General features: G+C 44.4%; 1 protein-coding gene across 2 annotated transcripts in view; it reads left to right on the forward strand.

The window, feature by feature from the left end:
* Positions 1-20788, forward strand: part of NADK (NAD kinase) — a 36581-nt gene that overhangs the window by 9644 nt on the left and 6149 nt on the right. Inside the window, exons 2-8 of one of the 2 annotated variants that reach the window (XM_088136719.1) lie at positions 1178-1367; positions 5470-5553; positions 14164-14293; positions 17655-17763; positions 18167-18252; positions 19020-19122; positions 20369-20523. In XM_088136719.1, coding sequence (XP_087992845.1) covers positions 1186-1367; positions 5470-5553; positions 14164-14293; positions 17655-17763; positions 18167-18252; positions 19020-19122; positions 20369-20523 — 849 coding nt within the window. In that variant the 5' untranslated portion in view covers positions 1178-1185. Of the gene's footprint in view, positions 1-1177; positions 1368-5469; positions 5554-9376; positions 10086-14163; positions 14294-17654; positions 17764-18166; positions 18253-19019; positions 19123-20368; positions 20524-20788 lie in introns of those variants that run through there. The other variant, XM_007441053.4, reaches the window with a different exon arrangement.

Here is a 20788-nt window from a genome sequence, read left to right on the forward strand (position 1 = left end):
AAGAGGTGTAAAGTTTGTGACACCCCCCCCCCCATCATGCTCAATCAAACCCAAATTTACTGCGTTTCTTACTTTTACACTACCAGCCAGTTGGTTGGTTCGCAGTGTGGAAAACTAAGAATGAAAGCCACAGAATCAGCGCAGTGCGTTGGCCATCCAGACACTCAACTAAACCATCTAAACTCCAAAGGCCTGCTCAGAATAATGTCTTAACTAACTTGCAGAAGGCTAATAGGGACTTAGTGCAATGTGTGAACTGTTCGGTTGCTTTTAAGGGGGTCCTGACATGGCCCGCTCCAGTCCTCTTCTAATGCCTTGACACCAATAATCCTCATTCTCACTCCTGTACAACGTTCAGTGGGATAGAAAGCTGAGGGGGAAGACAAAATATGTTTAAAGTTTGAAGATGCTGCTAATCTCAATGCAGTAGACTAGTGTTTCCCAACCTTGGCTATTTTAAGATGGGTGGACTTCAACTCCCGGAATTCCCCAGCCATTAGGCTGGCTGGGGAATTCTGGGAGTTGAAGTCCACCCATCTTAAAATGGCCATGGTTGGGAAACACTGCAGTAGACCATTAACATAGGTTGGCATTTGTATCTGGAGGTTGTTTAACAAGAAATTAACTTTGGTCTTGGGGTGTCTTGAAATCATTACATTTCTCTCCGACTTCCCTGCATTCACACTTCCCTTTCCCTGCTTTGAGCCGTACATCTCATATACCAGCTGAATTGGGTGAATCATTCCTACATTGGATAAAAACAGGCACTGGTCAGAAACCTGCACCAAACTAGTCATTTTCGTTGTAACCAAAGGAATGGGAAACTTTTGGAGGTGGTGCTCTTTTAAGATGAGTGGGTGGTTTCCAAAAACTTTTCTACGGGTGGGGTTTCCAAATTCCTGATCTTTCTCCATTCTTCTGGCTTGGTTTCCTATTTTATTTGTGGCTTTCTGGTTTTTTTTAATTGCATCTGTTTTAAATGCAAGTTCTAGTTTATTGGGGCTGTAAAATCACGAAACGATGTTGCTACCTAGCTTAGGTTCCAGGAAAAGCAAACTAGAAATACACACCAATGAATAAATCCATCCAGAAGCCAAATACTGGATTTGCTGGGACCTGAATCAGACAGTCCTTATAATTCTAATTTTTTCCTCCCCTCTTTTTTTTTTTTCCCAAGTTCCCAAAATGGAGTTGGAAGCAGAAGCTTTTGGTCCAGCTGGGGAAGACTTGAACCCCGGCACCATGTGTTATCAATGCCCTACCTGTAACGCTGATGAGGAACGGAGCTGCACAAACGCGATGCGAGGGCGGGCGAAGACACGCAGCTTGTCTGCTTCTCCTGCCCTGGGCAGCACCAAGGAATTCAGGTACGAGATTACAGGATGATTCTCAAGCATGCAATCACATGTGGATTAATGGCTATCTTGTGTTAATAAACTGACATATGAATAAGCAGAGGGCAGGCCCAACCCAATTCTCCATTTATAATTGTCCCCTGACTTGTCGCATCCTGTCGTTTAAAAACATACTGTAGAGGTCTCATCTAATTTCTCTTCTTTGCCTTTGGTGCTAAATAACTGCCTATGTGATTGCCTTCTAAGCTGCGCATGTACTAAAATTTAAAATGTTAGTAACCTATATGTACTTCTGAAACCATTACGCTGGGTTCTTGGCCTTCAAGGTTTAAGGCCCAGTGGCTCACTGTTTCAAAAAATATCACAAACAGATTGTTTAGCTCCTTTCCAGTTGTTTTGTTAAGTTTATCGGGTGCTGTTTCTAAACTCCAGTTCCAAGCCGGAAAATTTTAGTTTATAGGTATGAAACTAATTAGGATATTAAGCCATCATTTTGCTAAAAGCCTTGGCTTATGTCAAAGCTGCTAACTTGAGTTTCTTGGCTTGGCTAAAACAGGCTACGCTATTGGACCAAAGACTTAATTCTTCTACAGAGAATTGGGGGAGATTACAAATGGGGCAAAAAGTAAAATTGCCCTGCTTCCTTGTTTTTTTATTTTTGCTCTGAAGGAGATTTTTCCCAATGGAAGATTAAGAGGTTTTTGTTCCTGCCTCTCTCTGGAGCAATTTCCAATGTGTTTTTTCAGAGACTAGATGTATAGAGAGTTCCATGGCTGTGCAAATCTCCCAAGTATTGAATTGTGAGATCACCATTGCATTTTGTCTGGATTCAGGAATAAACTGCTGAATGTTTGGAAACACTTTTTCTCCGCTTGAGATCTGGAAGAGCCGCCGTTAGGCCCAAAAGAAATTTTCCTGCGTTCCTTTTCAGCATCTCCACATTCTTTCTATACAATCTGCTCAGCCATCAGTGGCTTAAGTTGGGTTTGCTGACGAAGCCATCATGGGTGGGACACCCTAAGTCATAAATCTTGGTTTGCCAACTGCAGAGCTTGGGTTTCAGACAACCCAGTAGGCCAAAACGAAGCTTTGGCATAGCTCCGTGCGTGAAACCAGCCTTTGGGGATGAAGAAATAGATGACGCTTGGCTTGAACAGTGTCTGTCCTTAAATCCAGCTCCTCCCTTGATCTTTTCAGTAATTGTTTGCATCCATCAAATAGCCCTTTCACTTCAAGAAAAGTCCTGTTTTCAGTTCCTACTTCCTCTTGATTCTGTCCTTGATAACTTGGCAAATATTGAGTAAGGTGGGGACGTTTTGGCTCTGGGTTTGTGAAAGCCATGGTACTAATAAAGAGGCCAACGTAGATAGATGTAACCATAGCTCTGTCATCAACATCATCATCATGTTACTTAAGAGGATGATCCCTGGGAAGTGATCGGAATGGTTGTAACGTTGCCCTTACTCTGTGGATAAAGATCTGCTTTTTGTACATGTGATCACAGATCTTTATCCACAGATCTTTATCCCAGTGTATTGATCTTTTTTTTTAAAAAAAAGTAGCCAGTAAATAGGGGCCTGTTTTACTTGGCTGACAGCAGAGAAAGGAATTCCCTTCATAGAACCAACGGAACATGAAACAGAAGGCTTGGAGGGGACCTTCCCCTGCGTTCCTGACTCCCAGCAAGGCAGTGCAGATTAGCAATCTTTTAGCTTTGTATTCTCAGCCCAGAAAGCAGCGTACGCATCCGAGCATCAGCTCGCATTGGGCTTTCAGACCTCAGGGAGGCCAAGAACGTGGCACGAGGCCCTCTGCACATCCATCAAGAGGCTTTCACACAAACCCGCGCTTGACCCACACCTCCGAGGCGTTTCTTATTAGCTGGGATATAATAAAGGAGGTAGTGTTGTCGACTTCAAACGTGCGAGAACAACAAAAGATCCGTTGTCTCAATTCCGACCTTGGCCGCAAACACACAGCGTGTTCGGGTGGGATTGGGGCGTCAACCCTAGCTGAGTGCGTGCTGGCATTTTTTAGAAGGGCTTTGATAAGACCACCTGCTTGCAAATCGCTGCCTAAAATACCAGCTTCTGCAGAGCAAAATTTCTAAAAGCCAACATCCTTGCTTCCGTGTATATTCCAGGTTTGCCTGGAAGCCCTTTGAATGATGTGTTTCTTTTATTGATTTATCGCGTTTCTGTAGCCGCCCATCGCGCGTAGTGACTCCGGGCAGCGTATATGATAAAACAATCCACATACATAAAAGCCAACACTGCCAAAATCAATTAAAAAGATGAAAAAATAAAAAGGTAAAAAAAAAATGAGTGTGTATTCCAGTTAACCATCATGTAGCCCTCTTGCAGGCTCCATTCTATCATGGGATCCCCAGTTGACAAAACCATGTTTTTAGGGCCTTCTGGAAGACCTTGGGTGGGGCTGGGGGCCATGGCAGAAAAGGCTCTCCTCCTAGGTCCCACCTGATGAAACTCTCTGGTCAATGGGACTGTCATGTGCCTCTTCTGCTGGATCTGGTGAGTTGGGCCGATGTAACTGGGAAGAGACGGTCCCTCAGATAACCTGGTCCCATGCCATGTAGGGCTTTAAAGGTCATAACCAGCACCTTGAATTGGACCCGGAAGCAAACTGGCAGCCAACGCAGCTCACGGAGCAGAGATGTAACGTGTGCAGTTCTCTATAACTGTTGCATGTGACAGGAGTAAAGCTTAGTGGCAGGTTAGCTTTCCTGATCACCTGGGGCAAAGAAATATGATCTCCAGGTGACCACAACGGTAGTCGGTCAGTCCTTTCCTTTTGATTGCTAATAACCCCATGAGGCTTTATTGGAAGCGGGGGCAGAAATGTGAGGAAGTTTTGCAAAGCTGGCTGAGTCATAGGCACTCACAGGTTGTGTTAATAATCTGTTTAATGTTGTGATGTAACGCAGAAGGTTGCTTCCTGGATGGGGTTTAAGTCTTTAATGTGACCCCCACAGACCTCCAAAAGTGGCCCTGATTTATTTTTAACATGACGGCAGGGGAACCAGAGAGTTACTCCTGTTAAATCCCATTAACTCCATTCATTAAGTTTAACTATATTTCCATGAAAATGAAATGGTCTTTCTGCTGTTTGGCTCACAGCCTCCAGCACTTGTTCAAAAATCAAAGGTGCGTTCTCAGTCTGAAAAAAGTTGAACGCCTCTGGTCTCTTCCAAGTGTGACAAAATTGGGATCTACCCCACTAGCTACATCTGGACATTCCAGTAACCAGTGCATGATTGTTCTTGCATTAGCTAAACCAGTGTTTCTCAACCTTGGCAACTGTAAGATGTGTGGACTGTAAGATGTGTGGACTTCAACTCCCAGAATTCCCCAGTCAGCTTGCTGACTGGGGAATTCTGGGAGTTGAAGTCCACACATCTTAAAGTTGCTAAGGTTGAAAAACACTGAGCTAAACAAATCCAGACAGGACCATCCAGGGATCTCTTAAGATTTTTTGACAGTTGGGAACTACAGCTTGCTTCGTTCCTAGTGGGCTAGAACAAACCAAGCCTTGACCCTAATTTTGTTACCTGTAAATATCATTAAAAAGATGCTACTTTTTTGTGTTCGGAGAGTTGTGACGTTCCCACACTGAAACTTCCTATTCCAATCTCAGCCGAAACATCCTGATGATGACACCAGATGTTCCAGCCTTAGAGGAAGTGATCTGACCATCTCTTTTGCCATTTGTCTATCTTTTATTTCCCGTTCATTCTTTTCTTTCAACTCGTGGGTGAGATTCCTTTTTCCTTCTGCACTTTGAGTTCCCCTGATATCTTAAGCTGTAAAATACAGTTTTCAAGCCACTGTGGTTGGATTCCCACGCGTGTCCTTAAGTCAAAATCAGACTAACCACATGTTGACTCTGTGCTGGGAACCCCGTCTGTAGGATATAGTACATTTTTCAGGAAAGTCATTAAATTTCTGAATTTGGAGCCAAACCAGACTTGGTTGCTTTTGCTTATTATGATGATTTGGGGCGGTAAATTGTAAATCGATGCTCCCCTTTTGTCCTTGAAGATAATCTCACATCTCCTCTAGATTTTAGGAACTAAATCCTGCCGTTTCTCTTTCAGGAGGACACGTTCCTTACATGGACCATGCCCTGTCACCACATTTGGACCAAAAGCTTGCATGTTGCAGAATCCCCAGACGATCATGTAAGTGGGAAACTTCCTCTGTCTTCTTTATCTTTCCAGTAGCAAAGCTGATTAAGGAACTGTAGCAGAGAAAGTCAGACACCTTAATCTGAATGACTGAATTTGTACTTTGGCTGGTAAGTTCCCTGGCTTCCGGAGAACCATTTCCTCGTTTCTGCCATAAAAGCTCTCATTCAGCTCACGCAACACCTACTGCTTTGCAGAGATAGACTTAAATTTCTTCGATCATGTCCATAAAAGGGCAGCTAGGGGGCACTTTGTTTAGGCATGGAGAGAAGGTAGTTCATCAAGGTGTGGTCCCTGGGTGGATTCTTTGTTTCTTATAAAAGCTTGAGTTCCATGGTATGGGGAGAGTTCTGAAGCTGACCTCCTTCGTAGAAAGGGCTTCAGAAATAGGCTGAACTCTCTCCAAAAATGGGCATTTTAAATACGATGAGGTATGTCTGCATAGTGTTTAAACTCGCACTGAAAATGGTTGATGTGCGTCCCTGTTGCCTTTCCAATGTATAACTTCCATCGGATTGCATCTGCGCGTGTCACCTTGAGTACTCTTCAGTAGGATATTTACAGTGGCACTGAACGGGAATGAAGGCAGGCCCATTAGAGTGACTGGACAGTCACCTTTGGAAGATGGTTTAATTGATTTTCCTGCACAACGCGGAGGGTTGGAGAATTCCTTGGAGAATTGTATGACTCTCTCGTTCATTTTTCTTCTGCTGCTCAGTAGCTTCCTTTATATAATGGCTCTTTCTGACTTCGAGTTACCAAAGGTGGGATCACCTGCCCATTATTTCTGATCCAAAACCCAGTTGGCAAGCTATGATTGGAGTTGTAGTCAGAAGTTGGCAGATTCAGGTTTGGGAAAAGCTGCATGGCTGGAGAGGAGTATAGAAATGGCCTTGAAGAAGGAATTCAACAGCCGTGGCTTAAATACCAGGAAGGGAGGAGGGAGTGAGAAAGAAGGTCAAGATTGCCTCACCTTGATTTTCTTCAGGATAAGAGGGGCAAAGAGATCTGTTAGGCTTTCAAGACTTTGTTATTGAACCTTTAACAATAGAGTTCCAATGGTTCTTGTTTCCTGACTTGGGTTACCTCTAAGGGCTGACATCTGTAGAGATTTGAGTTCAGGTGCTACTGTTTTAAGGTGTAATGGTATGTGGGAAAAACCTTAGGAGACTGGGCCCAGAGACACTGCCTAGGGAACGGTCAGATAAGAGACAGTATAGCCCTGAGATGGAGAGTGGATGGGGCAAGAGGCTCAGAAGAGACCTTTCCGAGTTTCTCAGGCTGTAAAAGAGATGGGAGGAGAATTGTACTTTCAGACTTGCAAGATTCTGTTCATGTAGCTTTACAATATCAGACACTTAAAAAATGTGTGTGCCTTCTCTCAGTCTTCATGCGATGAGAAGCCATGGAGGACTTCCCTGTCTTTGCAAATATGTCAGCATAACCAGCTTACCTGTTGATTAAATTCATGAGTTTTCTGCACTTGCACAAAGACAGTGATCCAAATTGGCTAGGTTGCAAACAAACCAAGATTGAACCTATTCAAGCTTCTAGCATGTTGTGTGAATTCGCATGTTTGGTCCAGAACCAAATTCAGGATGCTTCCAAGATGTTCTTGATAGAAGATCCCCCATCCTCTGTTTAAATGCCTCCATCAGACTCACCACGCCTGACATCATCTGCCTGCCTTTCCCACTGCAAAAGATCTCTCTCCAATTAGAATTTTTTATTCTAACTTTTCAGTGGAATCTATTTACCCGAGAATAATTCTGATTTATCTTCTGCATGGCAGCTTTTCAAGTAGCTTCTTTTAAAAGAAGTCTGGTGTTTCCAGATGTATGGGTGTGATTTTTAAGATTTGTTTACATATGTACAATCAAGAAATGGGGTGTGTGTGTTCTTTTGAAACCCACGAGGACCAGGAATGGCAAACTTGTGTTAAGAGAAGGGCGGCGTCTCCAGTTCTGAGTTCGACTCCTAGTATTTCTGCACTGGAAAAGACAGTTGTTGGGATTCCTAAAGAATTGCTGCTAGTCAATGTTGAAATATTGGTCTAGTTATCTTGCTTCTTAAATGGGCTTTTTGTTTAGTACAATGAGGACTAGAATCTTTGTTTGTAGGGTCATCACTTAGTATAACTTTGCAAGCTGATAACAGGACTTGGGGGGGGGAAACCTGTAGAACTTCAGTCACTTGGCAGAGAAAACTCTGCTAAGTGGTTCTGTTTGGTTTCAGTTCTGGGGATTCATTTGGCAGATTTCCCTGTGTCTATATCATTTTTTGGAAGATCTGCTTTCACGGTGGATGGGAGTCTTCTGCATAGACTTGAATTATACTTGCTGCGGGTGGGTGGCTTTGCAAGTTGGCCTGAAATTGTCCATTCCATTGGTTGCATGGATGAAATTTGAGCCAGGAACTTCCCTTGCTTCGTAAGCTTGAGAACACAATGAGTCGCAAAGCGGTTTCAGCCCACGGCAGGGTGGAGAATTTCCCCGGCTAAATAAAAATAGCTTCGCCGTGGGACCTTTGCCTCTGCTCAGGGCCTGAACTGCTTTGCTTTCCACTCCTTAGCTTTTCTGGAGATTGGGACCTCGTGGGATAGCCACGTGATGCCACACGTCCCTTCCGGTGGCTTAAATGCTAACAGAGGCTACTGGCACCCCGGCCTAGCCTCGTAAGAGGTGAGCCCAACCGTGCAGAAACTCCACGGATCTTGGACAAAACCTGGCTCCGTGCTAGTCTGCGGTGGGACTCCATTGGTTCGGCAAGTTGTGGTTCGGGGAGCTGCGAAGGCAGCTTGGTGAGCTTTGTGGGGGGGTAAATTCAGCAGCCCAGCCTCCACCACCCAATTCCAGCTTCGTTCTCACGATCCAAACCGCACTCTGGGTCCACAGAAAGCTATTTGGGCATTTCCTATTGCTGCTATGCCCCATAGGCCTGAGGTCAGCTTTCCGCAACTGTGCTCTGAAACCACAACTCCCATCGCCTTCTGTGACTGCGATGAGCTGCTGTCCCACCCATTGGGAGGGTGCCAGCTTGAGTCGGTGGCTAGATCAACTTAGATCCCATCCTGCTGGTTTTCTCTTAGCTCCCAGGCAAGTCAAACGTCCTCCTTGTTCTCCCACTTCTCCACTCCTTAAAAACAATGCTCGCCCACGACGAAGGCAGAACGCCGAGTGATCCGATCGACTGAAGCTGCGCGGTCAGGCCCGAACGTAGAAGAGACGGGGTTAATAATTGCTGACTTGTCGAACAACGTAACCTGTGTCCTTCCTTTCTTCGTCTCTGAGTCAACTGTGGTTGAACTTGATTTTTTTAATGCACTCCTCAACCTGGGCATTAAGGGACCGATTCCAGACAAGTTCGCCACTGAGCTGGTTTCTCTCCCCCGCCCTGCCCATTCCAGCAGCATCTTTGCTGGCTGTCCGCAGCTGTTTTCTAGTTTCTTTTGCAAAGAAATAGACTCCAAGTTTGAAACCAAAAACCACACACACCTGCAGACATGTGTACAAGAGAACAAGGAACTGATGCTGGCCGACATCACAAGAAGACTGGCGGAGGAACAGTATTGACTCAGATCCTGCCCGGGGCACTTTGCCAACACGCCTCCTTTTCAGGTGACCATCAGGCCCTCCCGTGGTGTGGAAGCTGATGGGTTAAAGGCAGGGTTGTCGCTTATTCAACTTTGGACTTGCATCACCCATTTTTATCACCAGGTTGGAGCAGCTGAGACATGGGTGCTCCTCCCCCTGGGCTGTGCTGGGATCGTACAATATAATGACTGTGTGCTGAGATGAATCCACTTGCCAAAGCTTTGCAGGAGACACTCGGAGCTTCTCGAGAAGCAGAGCGTGGAGCCGGCATCCAGGAAAAACCAGCGACGCGAGGCATTACGAGGAACAGCAGCTTCACAATTCAATTTCCCGGCATTGCACCTTTCTTTCAACAGTTTGGGGTTTTTTTTGAAGTTCACGTTCACTTCCCCAAATTATTTTCACTGCCTCCTTAAGAATTGAAAGTTGCCTATTCAAGTAGAAGGCGGCCGGTTGTGAATAGGAGAGATTTTAACAACAGCGAAAAAGCCAATATGAAGCTAAGGATGGTTGTGGTTTGTTATGCAAAGGCCCATTTTGGAATCTGGGGTTGATTAAAGCTTCTTTGCAAACCAGTGTTAGGGCAAAGAGAAGCTGGAGGAACAAAAGTAATTCTTTCACACGTACACTGGGCATTTCTCCTTTTTTTAATAAGCTGAGAGGTCCTGGATAATTTTGTTAGATCTTTACAGTGGATTTTTCAACAAAGCAGCATTTTTTTTTAGTTTTGGGGGATGAATCAAAGCAGTTAAAAAAAGGGAAAGACTGACACGAGTAGAATGGTTTGTCTAAGGTAGCTGTTTGGCTTCGAAAAGGTTCTTTTAAGGCTGAAATCTGGCGTTGGGTTCACCGTGCGTCTGATTGGTGGAAGAGAACGATGAAGATTTTTCAGCACTTCGGCGATCGCTTGTTCGGTCGTGCAGCTTGGAAGTGGTGAGTTGAGTGGGAGGAAACGGGAAATTGTTATGAGTAGAAAGTGATTTAATAGCTGAGTTTGGGCACGAAAGTCCTCGGAGGGCGTAAATGATCACGGGCTCATTTGTATTGGAAAAAGTTACTGAAGTTACTGAAAAGATTCCCCCCCCCCCCAGTTTCAATTGAAATTACTCTGGCATGTTGTGATTAGGTGAGCTGTGAAGGCAACAGCTCCTCTGGGTTGATCATTTGGAAATGCTTCATATTTTTCCTGGTTCCAGCTTGAAGTAAACCGGGTTTTGAAATGCAGGTTAGGACGAAAATGTCAGGCCTAGCCCAAGGAACTCCAAGAGACCATGTAAATTCAGTCCAGCAATGTTTATTAGCTACAACCTCTAGCAAGAATCTTCCCAGACTGAAACCCCAGTTCCCAAGTAATGCCAGCCACAACATTGTGAATTCCTCAGGGAGGTGCCAGTCTCATCCTCTTATCTCTCCCTCGGGCCTCAGGAGATGAAAGAAAATGTTTTTCTCCCTGAGTCTGGCCTTCATAATTCCATTCCATCACAGAAAATACCTTACAGGGTAATTTCTAATTCCCTTTTTTTTTGTTTCCATTATTTCCCATCCTCTCTCCTCCCTCCCTCCCTCCCTCCCTCCCTCCCTCTTTCTATATCCTTCCTTCCTTCCTTCCTTCCTTCCTTCCTTCCTTCCTTCCTTCCTTCCTTCCTTCCTTCCTTCCTTCCTTCCTTCCTTCCTTCCTTCCTTCCTTCTTTATGGATTTTTCTGCTTGGAAGTATATACTGTAGAGCACATTATGTAAAAAAATTAAAAATCAAGCTCAATTTTCCATTATTCCCTTTGTTTTGTATTTAAGACACAGTTGGATTTTCGTCGGGTTCTCTTTATGGTATTCATTATGTTGCAGCCTGCCTGTCTTCTATGAAAGTTTAAAGTAGGCCTTTATAATCACCTTTCTAAAGTTAAGTAAGGTGTAGTGATGGCTCAAGATTTATCCATTGCCAAGACTTCCTACCGGCTTTCTTGAAACACAGAAATAAATTTGTGTCCAGATTCAAAGTCTTGCTCACAGGGATCAGATAGGGTCAGCTGTCTGCTTATTTTAAATATTTATCTCCTGCTTTTTACTGATAAGACAGCGGGGGAAAATATTTGTGTAATTTTTTTAAAGTGTTACTTCACCAGAGTGATGCTAAATTGCAACATCCCATTTAGTTAATTGTTAATATAACATAAAGAGAACTGTACTGGGTTAGAGTGAAGAATTCTTTCGTTCTTGCCCCAGAAACCATAGGCTCAGTATTATTCTTATGGTCCCGTTTCCCAACTCTTGATAATTCAGAGATTGAGATAGACAGACAGACAGACAAGAGTGGGAGAGAGAGAGAGGATGGATAGAGAGATAGATGTGTGTGTATAATGTCTGTGTGTGTACATATGTCTAATTGCCACTGCTAGAAATAATATATATGTCTAATTGCCGCTGCTGCCCAAGTCCTCTGTTAATCTTCTAATACCCTTTTAAAACTGGCTGGGTGACCATCTCGTGGCAGGGAATTCCACAGTTTAACTCTGCAGTCTGCAAAGAAATGTCACTTTTCATCTCCAGTTGAAGAAGCAATTCAGCCTAATTTCTCTCTCCCTATGGAGAAAGGTTTCAACAAATATGAATGATTAAGCAGGAGATATTCCCCACCACCACCACCTTTGGCTTGTATACTTAAATACCTGGGTTAGCCCAAAGCTAAACTTATTTGAAAAAACGAAAATAAAAGGAAAAGGAGAGCAAGCATAAGGATGGCAGTTATTTTTAAAATCAAGAACCAGCTGCTTTAAAAAAATATTTGTGCTAAATGAAGTATTTTGTCATGAGATATGAAAGCCGGCTTGATAATAGAGCTGTGGTTAATTCAAAAACGATCCACAAATCTAGGCTGGCCAGCGTTTCAAAAGAGACAGGCCGCCTCCCCTTCCATCAAAAGTGCTTGAGAAAGAGAATGAGATTTACCTATATATAGGATTCTCAATTGGAAAGCAAAGTCCTTCTGAGAGTCCTTGCGTTGTTACTCTCCCCTCTTTCTTAATGGGACTTACTAACCTGACCTCAGATTCCTTGGACTGATCATTTGTAGTCTTGGTTACTGCTGTACAAGGATGACATGTAACACCGTTGAACAGCCCATTGTCAAATACTCAAAGATGGTTTGACCATTTCCCACCCATTGGTTGTCTGTCATGTAGCTACAATTATGGAATCAGCTTCCTCCAGCATGGCTCATGGCTTCATAAGAGGGTTAAGGAGGAGGACAAATCTAATTGAGGGACACTTGTCCTGAAAGCTAGTCTGGGCTCCCTGAATGTTTCTCCCTAGGAAGAAAGCCTCCTGAGATAAAACGGTGTCACGCAGTTTTCCATCTAAGCTTTTTTCATCAATGGATGATGAACAAGCTAGAGAGATTCTAACATGATGTGTGATGGATGTAAACATGCAAAAACAATCTAAACCTAGTTTCCATTGACTTTCAGTCTTGGAGATTGGATGTTAGTAGAACCTGGCTAACCATCTCACTGGTTTGGAATTTAGATAATCTCTTGGAGCTGACTTTTAATGTATCGCTAACCTCCTTGCTGGAAAGTCCATAGTCAGATGCTAGAACCATCTTGGCTTGTCCTTCTTCCTTTACTGCAAGTGTTTTAGGGACATGCGGAGAAAGCTTTATTTCATATCTTTTTTTAATCAGAACTTGTTAAGCCCATTTCTACATCGCCCTCTTCCAAACCAGGATCCAGAGGTTACCAGAATGTGAGCCCATTCTGCCCAGTAGCACTTAAAGCTTCACATAAGAGAACAACAAGTTCCTTGTCATATCCCTATAAAATGAATGAATCCGATCGCATGTGATTTTGATACAATTTCTGCGTTACAATAATGGTCCTGTCTTTACGAAGTTGCTTGCTGAGAGATAGGGAGCAGAACATTTTGCATATCTCTGGGTTGGACGCAGCATCACTGTCCCCGCTGTCCTCTGCTGACTTGCCTCTAATAAGAGAGAGCTCGTGACTTCCCACGTTGACTTGCTCCACTGCCAAGCGTGCTTTGCGTGGGAACGGTGCGTGGGGTTAACCTGTTGGACCACGAGCAATCCAGAAGTTGCAGCAACTTCACAGGAGTATCTTCCCCGGCGTGACGCATTGGCACGTTGCATAAGGCTGAGCCGGAGAAATTGGCGAAGCACCAACATGGGTGTTTGAAAGCCGGGATAGCCATGGGGAGCCCAGCTCCCTGGAGGCTGAAAATGCTGAGGCTAATATAAACCCATTTGACTTGAGGGGTGGGAGCGGATGGGTGTGTAGGGAGACGCACCAGGTTGCCTACGTTTGGAAAATGCCAGCATGGCAGCTGATTCAAAGTGGCACAGTTGCAGCTGCACCAGGTGTGCCTGGATGTAGCGCATTGTAAGTATTGGGTGGGTTTAAATCATCCAGGGCCAGTAGAAGCTGGAGCCCCGTTTCTTCTTGCAGCTGTCACTTTTGGAACTTTTTCCTAAATAACCACTTTGCTTCCTTGACGGAAAGGTGTGCTGGGCGGACAAGTGGGACAAAAGGCATTGCGTGATACACGGGTTGCTCAACAAATCCATCCAGACTCTCCCGCTAAATAATCTTTCGAACACTAGCATCCAAGCCATCTCAGCCCAGACTTTCCAAACTATTTGCTTTCAGTGAAAACAGAAGCTCTGAGGCAGGGTAGAACGCTGGGAATTTCCTACGCTGGAGCAGAAGTCTCTCTGTGTGTGTGTTGTTTTTTAAAATCTCATTACATAATACATGGGATTTTCTGAAAGCCTCAGAGGGACTTGTGTGGTCATATTCTGGCATGCTAAAAGAATCAGCTGTTTAAAAGTTACCCCTAAATGTTTAAAAACTCCAGCCTGGGGAAATCCACATTTCAAACCAACCTTGGGAAATCTGTTCCCCTGCCAGAGGAAAACCAGCAGACAAAACTACTAATTCCGCCCCCCCCCCGCTCCTTTGTTGGCAAAAGTTGAAGTGTCCTGCTCTTGTCTTCCAACAGGCACATTCAAGATCCAGCAAGCCAGCGGTTGACATGGAACAAACCTCCCAAAAGTGTCCTTGTGATCAAAAAGATCCGAGATGCCAGCCTTCTGCAGCCCTTCAAAGACCTCTGCATCTATTTGACAGAGGTAAGCTGGACTTTGCTCTGTCCCTCTCTCTCTCAGCTTAGATAAACAGAAACGTGGCTAAGAATCCTAGCTTTTTGCTGTTGGCACAGAGTTACCCCTGGGGACATCTAGTTGTAGGCCTAGATATGCGTCTAAGTTCAAATTCCCCAGGAATTCCCCAGTTTGGTCTAGTGGTAAAGGCACCAGGCTAGAAAGCAGGAGACGGTGAGTTCAAGTCCCACCTTAGGCAGGAAAGCCGGCTGGGTGACTTTGGGCCAGTCCCTCTTTCTCAGCCCAACTCACCTCACAGGGTTGTTGCTGTGGGAAAATAGGAGGAGGAAGGAGTATTAGGTCTGTTTGCCACCTTGAGTTATTTATAAAAAATAAGAAAGGTGGGATAAAAAACTCTAAAAAAAGAAAAGACATACAATATGAGGTGTGATGCAGATTTCCCAAAGCTGTTTTGGAGGTCTGGTTGTGTTACACACACTGCTCCCAGGTTCGGCTTATGGTCACTTACTCACACACGCACAGCCTGTTGAGGCACGTGGATCTTGTCAGCCCCCCTTGCTTTCTACCTGGGTTTCCAGATAGGTGCGGCTGGAGCAGACAGACCCACAGCCCTGGTCAACAGCTGGGAAATAATTAGGGATACACACAAATCACTTCCAACCGAACACTGAGGCACAAGAGGTTCTTTGTAATACACGGAGACCCAGTGAATTTAAAGTAACAGCAAAACTTTACTGGTTGCAAGGTACATTTGCCCTTTCTCATACACAGACACACACACTCATCCACGCTTACCCAGGTCCTTCCCAACTAGGCTGCCAGGCACTAGCTAGAGGGACGGAAGCCGCCAAGTCTGGATCCAAAGGTGACTCAGAGGACTCAGAGTGGGTGGGCTTTGGGACCCCTTTTATCCCCAAAAGTCCTTGCTGGGTTGATTTACAAGTTGATGGGATTGGGGTGAGGGCTTCCAACTTCCTTTTTCTGGTTCAGGTCCTTTGTTTTTTCCTTAACGACTTGCTTCTTTCTTATCTACCTCCCTGAAGGGATCTCATAGATAAGTTTCCTGGTTTTTGTCCTCTCTGCTTACTGTCTGCTTCATCTTTAGGTTATGGCAGCTTCAGCCTAGTCTCACAGTTGGCATATCACATTTGGCCCTGGCTTCTTGACTAAACCATGTTGGGCTAAGCTCTCCCCACATGCTAAGCCCCCAGCTGTGGTTTACAGATCAAGGGGACTGGGAACCCACTGGATGCTAAGCCTCAACTAAACAGTTCCACGAGTGTAAAATTGAAGAAAAAAAAATGAAGTGACAGGCAGGGATGACAATGATGATTAGCAGAAAATGGCTTGTTCCAAAGGGGTTTGATGGCATCTGAGGAGCAGCTAGAGAAGAGAAAAAAAAGAGGGCCATAAATGCAGAGAATGCAAAATAGTTGCGTGGCTGCCCGGCCTTTGTGGGGTATAATTACATTCCTTTTCCAAGGAAACAACACAGATCTCAAAGAAAAAGAAGCAAATTAGGAGGAGAGGGAGCAATTTTGTTCTTTATCTGGGTTCCTGACAGCTGCTGCATCAAAGATAGTGAAGCTTGCTCTTGAGTAGGCAGGAATAATCAAGTAGCCCTTTTCGCTAATGTAAATTGCAGCTGTCAGTGGCAGAGTGTGCTTGGCGTGAGATAAAAGATATATCTAATTCTACTGCCAAACGGACTAAATTCTGGTAGCTGGAGTTGCTAAATTCATTTGGAAAGGCCTCAAGGCCGGCCCTACTATTAGACAAGGGGAAACACCACCTTAGCTACCAGTTTAAATGTCTCAAAAGCGGTTCTCGTTCCTGTATTCTTTGCTGCCAAGAAAGGTGGCCTTTCTTGCTTCTTGATCCAAAAGGACCGGGTTGCGCTCGGGTCTCTGGACTTTGTCTGGCCCTGTGGGGCCTGCTGCAACAGACCCAGCTTTTTTTTAACCTTGTTTCTGGGGGTGCCATTCTCACTGTAGCCCTGGAGACATCTCAAGAGTTTGATTGTCCTGGAAGAGATCCACTCTTTCTGCAGTGAACCAAAACTCCTTGTGTTCCTGGAGGGAAGCCCTGGTTTAGCTTGATTTTTCAGCCGTCTTAACCATAATGAGCAAGCCAGCTAGCTGCAGTTTACCTGGCCTTTAAAAAAACAAACATTATTTTTGACACCCCCACCCCACCCATTCACATGACTCATTACCTGATTTTCTGGTATCTTATAAGCGTCCCAAAGAGAGTTTGAAAAACCCTATTCAACTTTGTTTTTCTTGGACCTTCAACGATTCCACTCCATAACATTCTTGGATCGGATCAAGAAATCGCCTGCTTGAAATCTGACTTTGCCTGACATGTTTTCGTGGTCTGGTTCACCGACAGTCACACGAGGGGCTTCCTTTAACTTGGGGTTAGTGGTTTGTGTGAAGCCAGCTCTTCGGATCTGATAATCACACTTTGCAGTGCAGCACGCAGCAAAAACCAATTCCACTGTGGTTTATTCACAAAACCGTGGTTAACAAACCAAAGCACAGAGCATCGTGTGAATCACTTTTGTGTGTTCAGGCGAAGGTTGGATCAGAATGCCCTCAAAATGTTTTGGACCACAAGTCCTTAAGACTGATCACACGGACGGGTCTTAAGAGGACCACATCTGCAACACCTTGGAGAGTGCATCTATTTTGATGCCAAAAATTGCTATTTAAATCTTTCCAGGCAGAGCTAGGAGAAATTTCTGTATGATGACCTGGGTAGCTAATACTATGTAACCCCTTCCCCAGTCTTTAAACATAAATCTCGACCAAAAACTGACAAGGCACTTGGCTTACATTTGGGGGAAGATATGCCCTAAATCTAGGGATGCCTCCAAACACAAAGGCAAGATCCACTCTTACCTGTTGATTCAGTTCTTCTGATCTCCCAACCAGGAAGAAAACTCACTACAAATGCACAGAGACTCCTTTGCCACCCAAGATGGCAGTTGGCTGAGGTTTGCCTTTCTGTGGATGAACCTCTCAGTCTTTTTCTGCACCTTGGTTAAGAGGAGAGAAGGAAGATAACATCCTAGGAGTGGGGTGGTTTTCAGTAATCAATCAGATTCGCACACCTCACTTACCTGCCATATTAATAAATCCATTTTCTAGATTCATTCATTCTGGAAATTTTGGGCCATTCAGCCCCCAAAGAACTCTGCGCAGTTCCTTCCCCCTGGGTTCATTTAACATACTTAAACTAACTCAGTTTAGCATGTTATGTGAATCCAGCCAGTAATTCTTTGATTGACCTGGTTCAGAGGGACCATTGAAGATCATTGGGTTTTTCTGTCGGCTTCTTTATAACAATGCACCTTTCTCCCTTCCAGGTGAACAACATGCTGGTTTACGTGGAGAAGAAAGTGCTGGAAGATCCAGCCATCATGAACGATGACAGTTTTGGGCCTGTGAAGAAGCGGTTTTGCACATTCAGCGAAGGTAGTTAGCGGCCGTGGAACTGCCGTGTGGATCAAGAGGGCTGGTGGTGAGAAGATGTAATCCGAAGACTGTGAGAAAGAAAATCAGAAAGATAGTATGGGGGATATATTCGTTCTAAGGGGGAAGTCATCCAGTTGCTGGAATCCTTGGCACCCTCTCCCATTCTTCTCAATAAATCTTATTAAAGAAGACTCTGTGAGAAGCGGGCTTGGAAGGAATAACTTTTGATTTGAGGCAGCTGCTGAAGATCCTGCCATAAATGTTGCTAAATGGCCATGAAGAGGGGATCGGATAAAGGGGTCTCTCATTCTGTCATCCTGTGTCTTTTTCTATTTAATTGGTAGGGCTGGAATTCAAAGGAAGCTTCTGGTCTTGAAATCTTAATTTTTTTTTCTTTTTGTAGATTACGATGACATCTCGGATCAGATAGACTTTATCATCTGCCTGGGCGGAGATGGGACATTGCTGTATGCTTCATCGCTTTTTCCAGTAAGCTCATCTTTGCTCTCCAACCCATTTCTTTCCACAGTTTAGACCTCTTCCATTATCTGCATTTGTGTAGTCAGGTCCCATTTTCTGTGTTTTCCCCTCTCAGATTTGTTGTGGACTTTCCACATCAACAACAGTTAAATATAGCATGAGCTAAAACACCCATTTCTTTAAAAAAAAAAAAAAAAAGTAATTTCTTCTACAAAGACATTGAGAAAAAAACCCGGGTAAAATTAAATACAAATGTGTGGAACACAAAAAGGTCAGTACAGCTGCCTTAAACACGCAATAGAAGAACAAACACCAAAGTTGTTGTACTTTTTGCTCCTCTTAAGTTGCAAAAAAACAACACAGATATGAGAGGAAAATAATAATAATAATAATAATAATAATAATAATAATAATAATATTATTATTATTATTATTATTATTATTTATATGCTGCCTGTCTCCCAGTAACTCTAGGTGGTTTACAAATGATTAAAAACGTTTAAAAACAAGGAACAGTACAAAACCCCCAAAACAACACAAAGAACAGCGATAGCAGAGAAACGTGGCTAAGGGCTGGCGATTTCTGCAGATTGCTTTGCAAACCTGGCACAATTAGCCTGGTGTATTTGCTCTGGGTTTTGCATTCATTCCCAATGAATACAGAAGAATGAAAGGGCATTTCTCCCAGATGTAAGAATGAGGACAAAAGTGCTCGGGGTGCTGTTTCTCAGTGCTTTCTAACATTCTCCCCCCCTTGTTTTTTTCCTTGCCAACAGAGGAGTGTCCCGCCAGTGATGGCTTTCCATTTGGGGTCCCTGGGCTTCCTCACCCCCTTCAATTTTGAGAACTTTCAGTCTCAAGTCACCCAGGTAATAGAAGGTAAGTTCTTGAAGGTCCTTCCATTTCCACTGGCTGTTGCAATGCTCATGAGATGAGTCAAGCAGGTAGATTTGGCCTGCCTCTCCATCAATGAACTCGGGACCCCTGAAATGCTCTCTTATGTGCTCTTCCGGCTACATCAACAACAGGGCATCTAAGCCCAGTTGCTGGTTTGCTTTCCGAACGAGCGATCCTTTTGAACAGTGCAAAAGAAAACGAGAAAAAAGGTCTGTATAGCAGAGCTCAGAATTAACATACAGCTGATTGTCGGATGTCTTTATCTGTTTATTTTCAACGTGGATGCTGCCCGACTCCAACTGATGGAGTTTGGCAACCTCTAGGCAGTGGAATTGCCCCCCTGCCCCAGTTTTTTAAAAAAATTAAGTAATTCTCAAGCCAAGCACCAGGCTCATCAGCTGCCTTTATTTGCAAGAATGCCTGTCGGCCTTGTGAGGTAGTCCAGACAGGAAGCACGCCCAGATGAACTAATTCTACTTTATTGTAAGGTTACGTTAACAGAATCTTGCAAGTCTGAAAGTACACCTCTCCCCCCCCGCCTTTACAGCCCAAGACCCTAGGGAGGGTCCCTTCTGAGATGTTTGCCGTGCCCCCATTCCTGCTGTGGGCTCAGCTGCCTCTTATCCAACCGTTGTCCTGGCTCCGGCTCTTCCCTGTCTCCCGAGGTCATTCCCACAGACTATTACAATGCCTCAGGAGTCCCCGAGTTTTTAGAAAATAGAGACTGGCTGACTGCAACTCAAAGCCCCCCCACCCCGGTGAGGAAAAAGCAAATGTAATTGGGAGGAGAGCAGGCCAATCCTGGGAAGCTTTGTGTGGAAGAGAGCAACGTTACCAGTTTGCCTTCTCTGTGGTAGCCATTTTGTGAGTGTGCCCATTACATGCTTTCAAAATCCCAGACCGACCCCCTTTTAAGACTACAGGGTGGGCATGGTGATATAACATACCCTGTGGCAGAAAAGTCCAAGTTGATTCAATCTCTTTGAAGGCCCAGAGAGTTTCTGCCGTTCTGTAAAGTCAATACTGAGTGATGGTTTGAGTTAAGACCGTTCCTCTGGATTGGCTCAGGTGGGAAGCAGGTTCTGGACCCCGTGGAGCTGACTATCTTATTCTATAAAATGGATGTTTATTGTGAGGATTCAGCGTAGGTAATTCTTTGGTTCCTTCTGCTAATTAGAACAGCCATTTTAATCCTTTCTTCTTGCTGCCTCTTAATTCCTTCTTGCAGGCAACGCAGCCCTGGTTCTCCGCAGCAGGCTGAAAGTGAAGGTTATTAAGGAACACCGGGAGAAGAAGGCAGTGATTCAGAATGGGATTGAGGAAAACGGGGTGGTGTCTTCCAGTCTGGAAAAGGAAATGTTTAAACAAGCCATTCAGTATCTGGTTGGTATCTCTGGAGCATTACGGGCAGGTCATCTTCTTTCTTCCCTTCTTGCTAATCAATATTACTAAGCATGAGGTAGAGATTCCTCAAATGAAATTTGCCAGGAACTTTCCTGATCATCTGTTTTAAATCTACTTAAATCGAGGTTCCCTTCTGACCCCACCCTGGTTTGGATTTTGGCTGTGATATATTACTTACTTGCTGGATGTTTTTACCGGAAGGATCGGTAAAAAATAAAATGGAAATGCTTTATTAATGTGTTAT

Source organism: Python bivittatus, unplaced genomic scaffold (assembly GCF_059951505.1).
Source record: "Python bivittatus isolate LINGU-HERP-01145 unplaced genomic scaffold, Pbiv_v1 ctg000090_np1212, whole genome shotgun sequence".
Classification (NCBI taxonomy): domain Eukaryota; kingdom Metazoa; phylum Chordata; class Lepidosauria; order Squamata; family Pythonidae; genus Python; species Python bivittatus.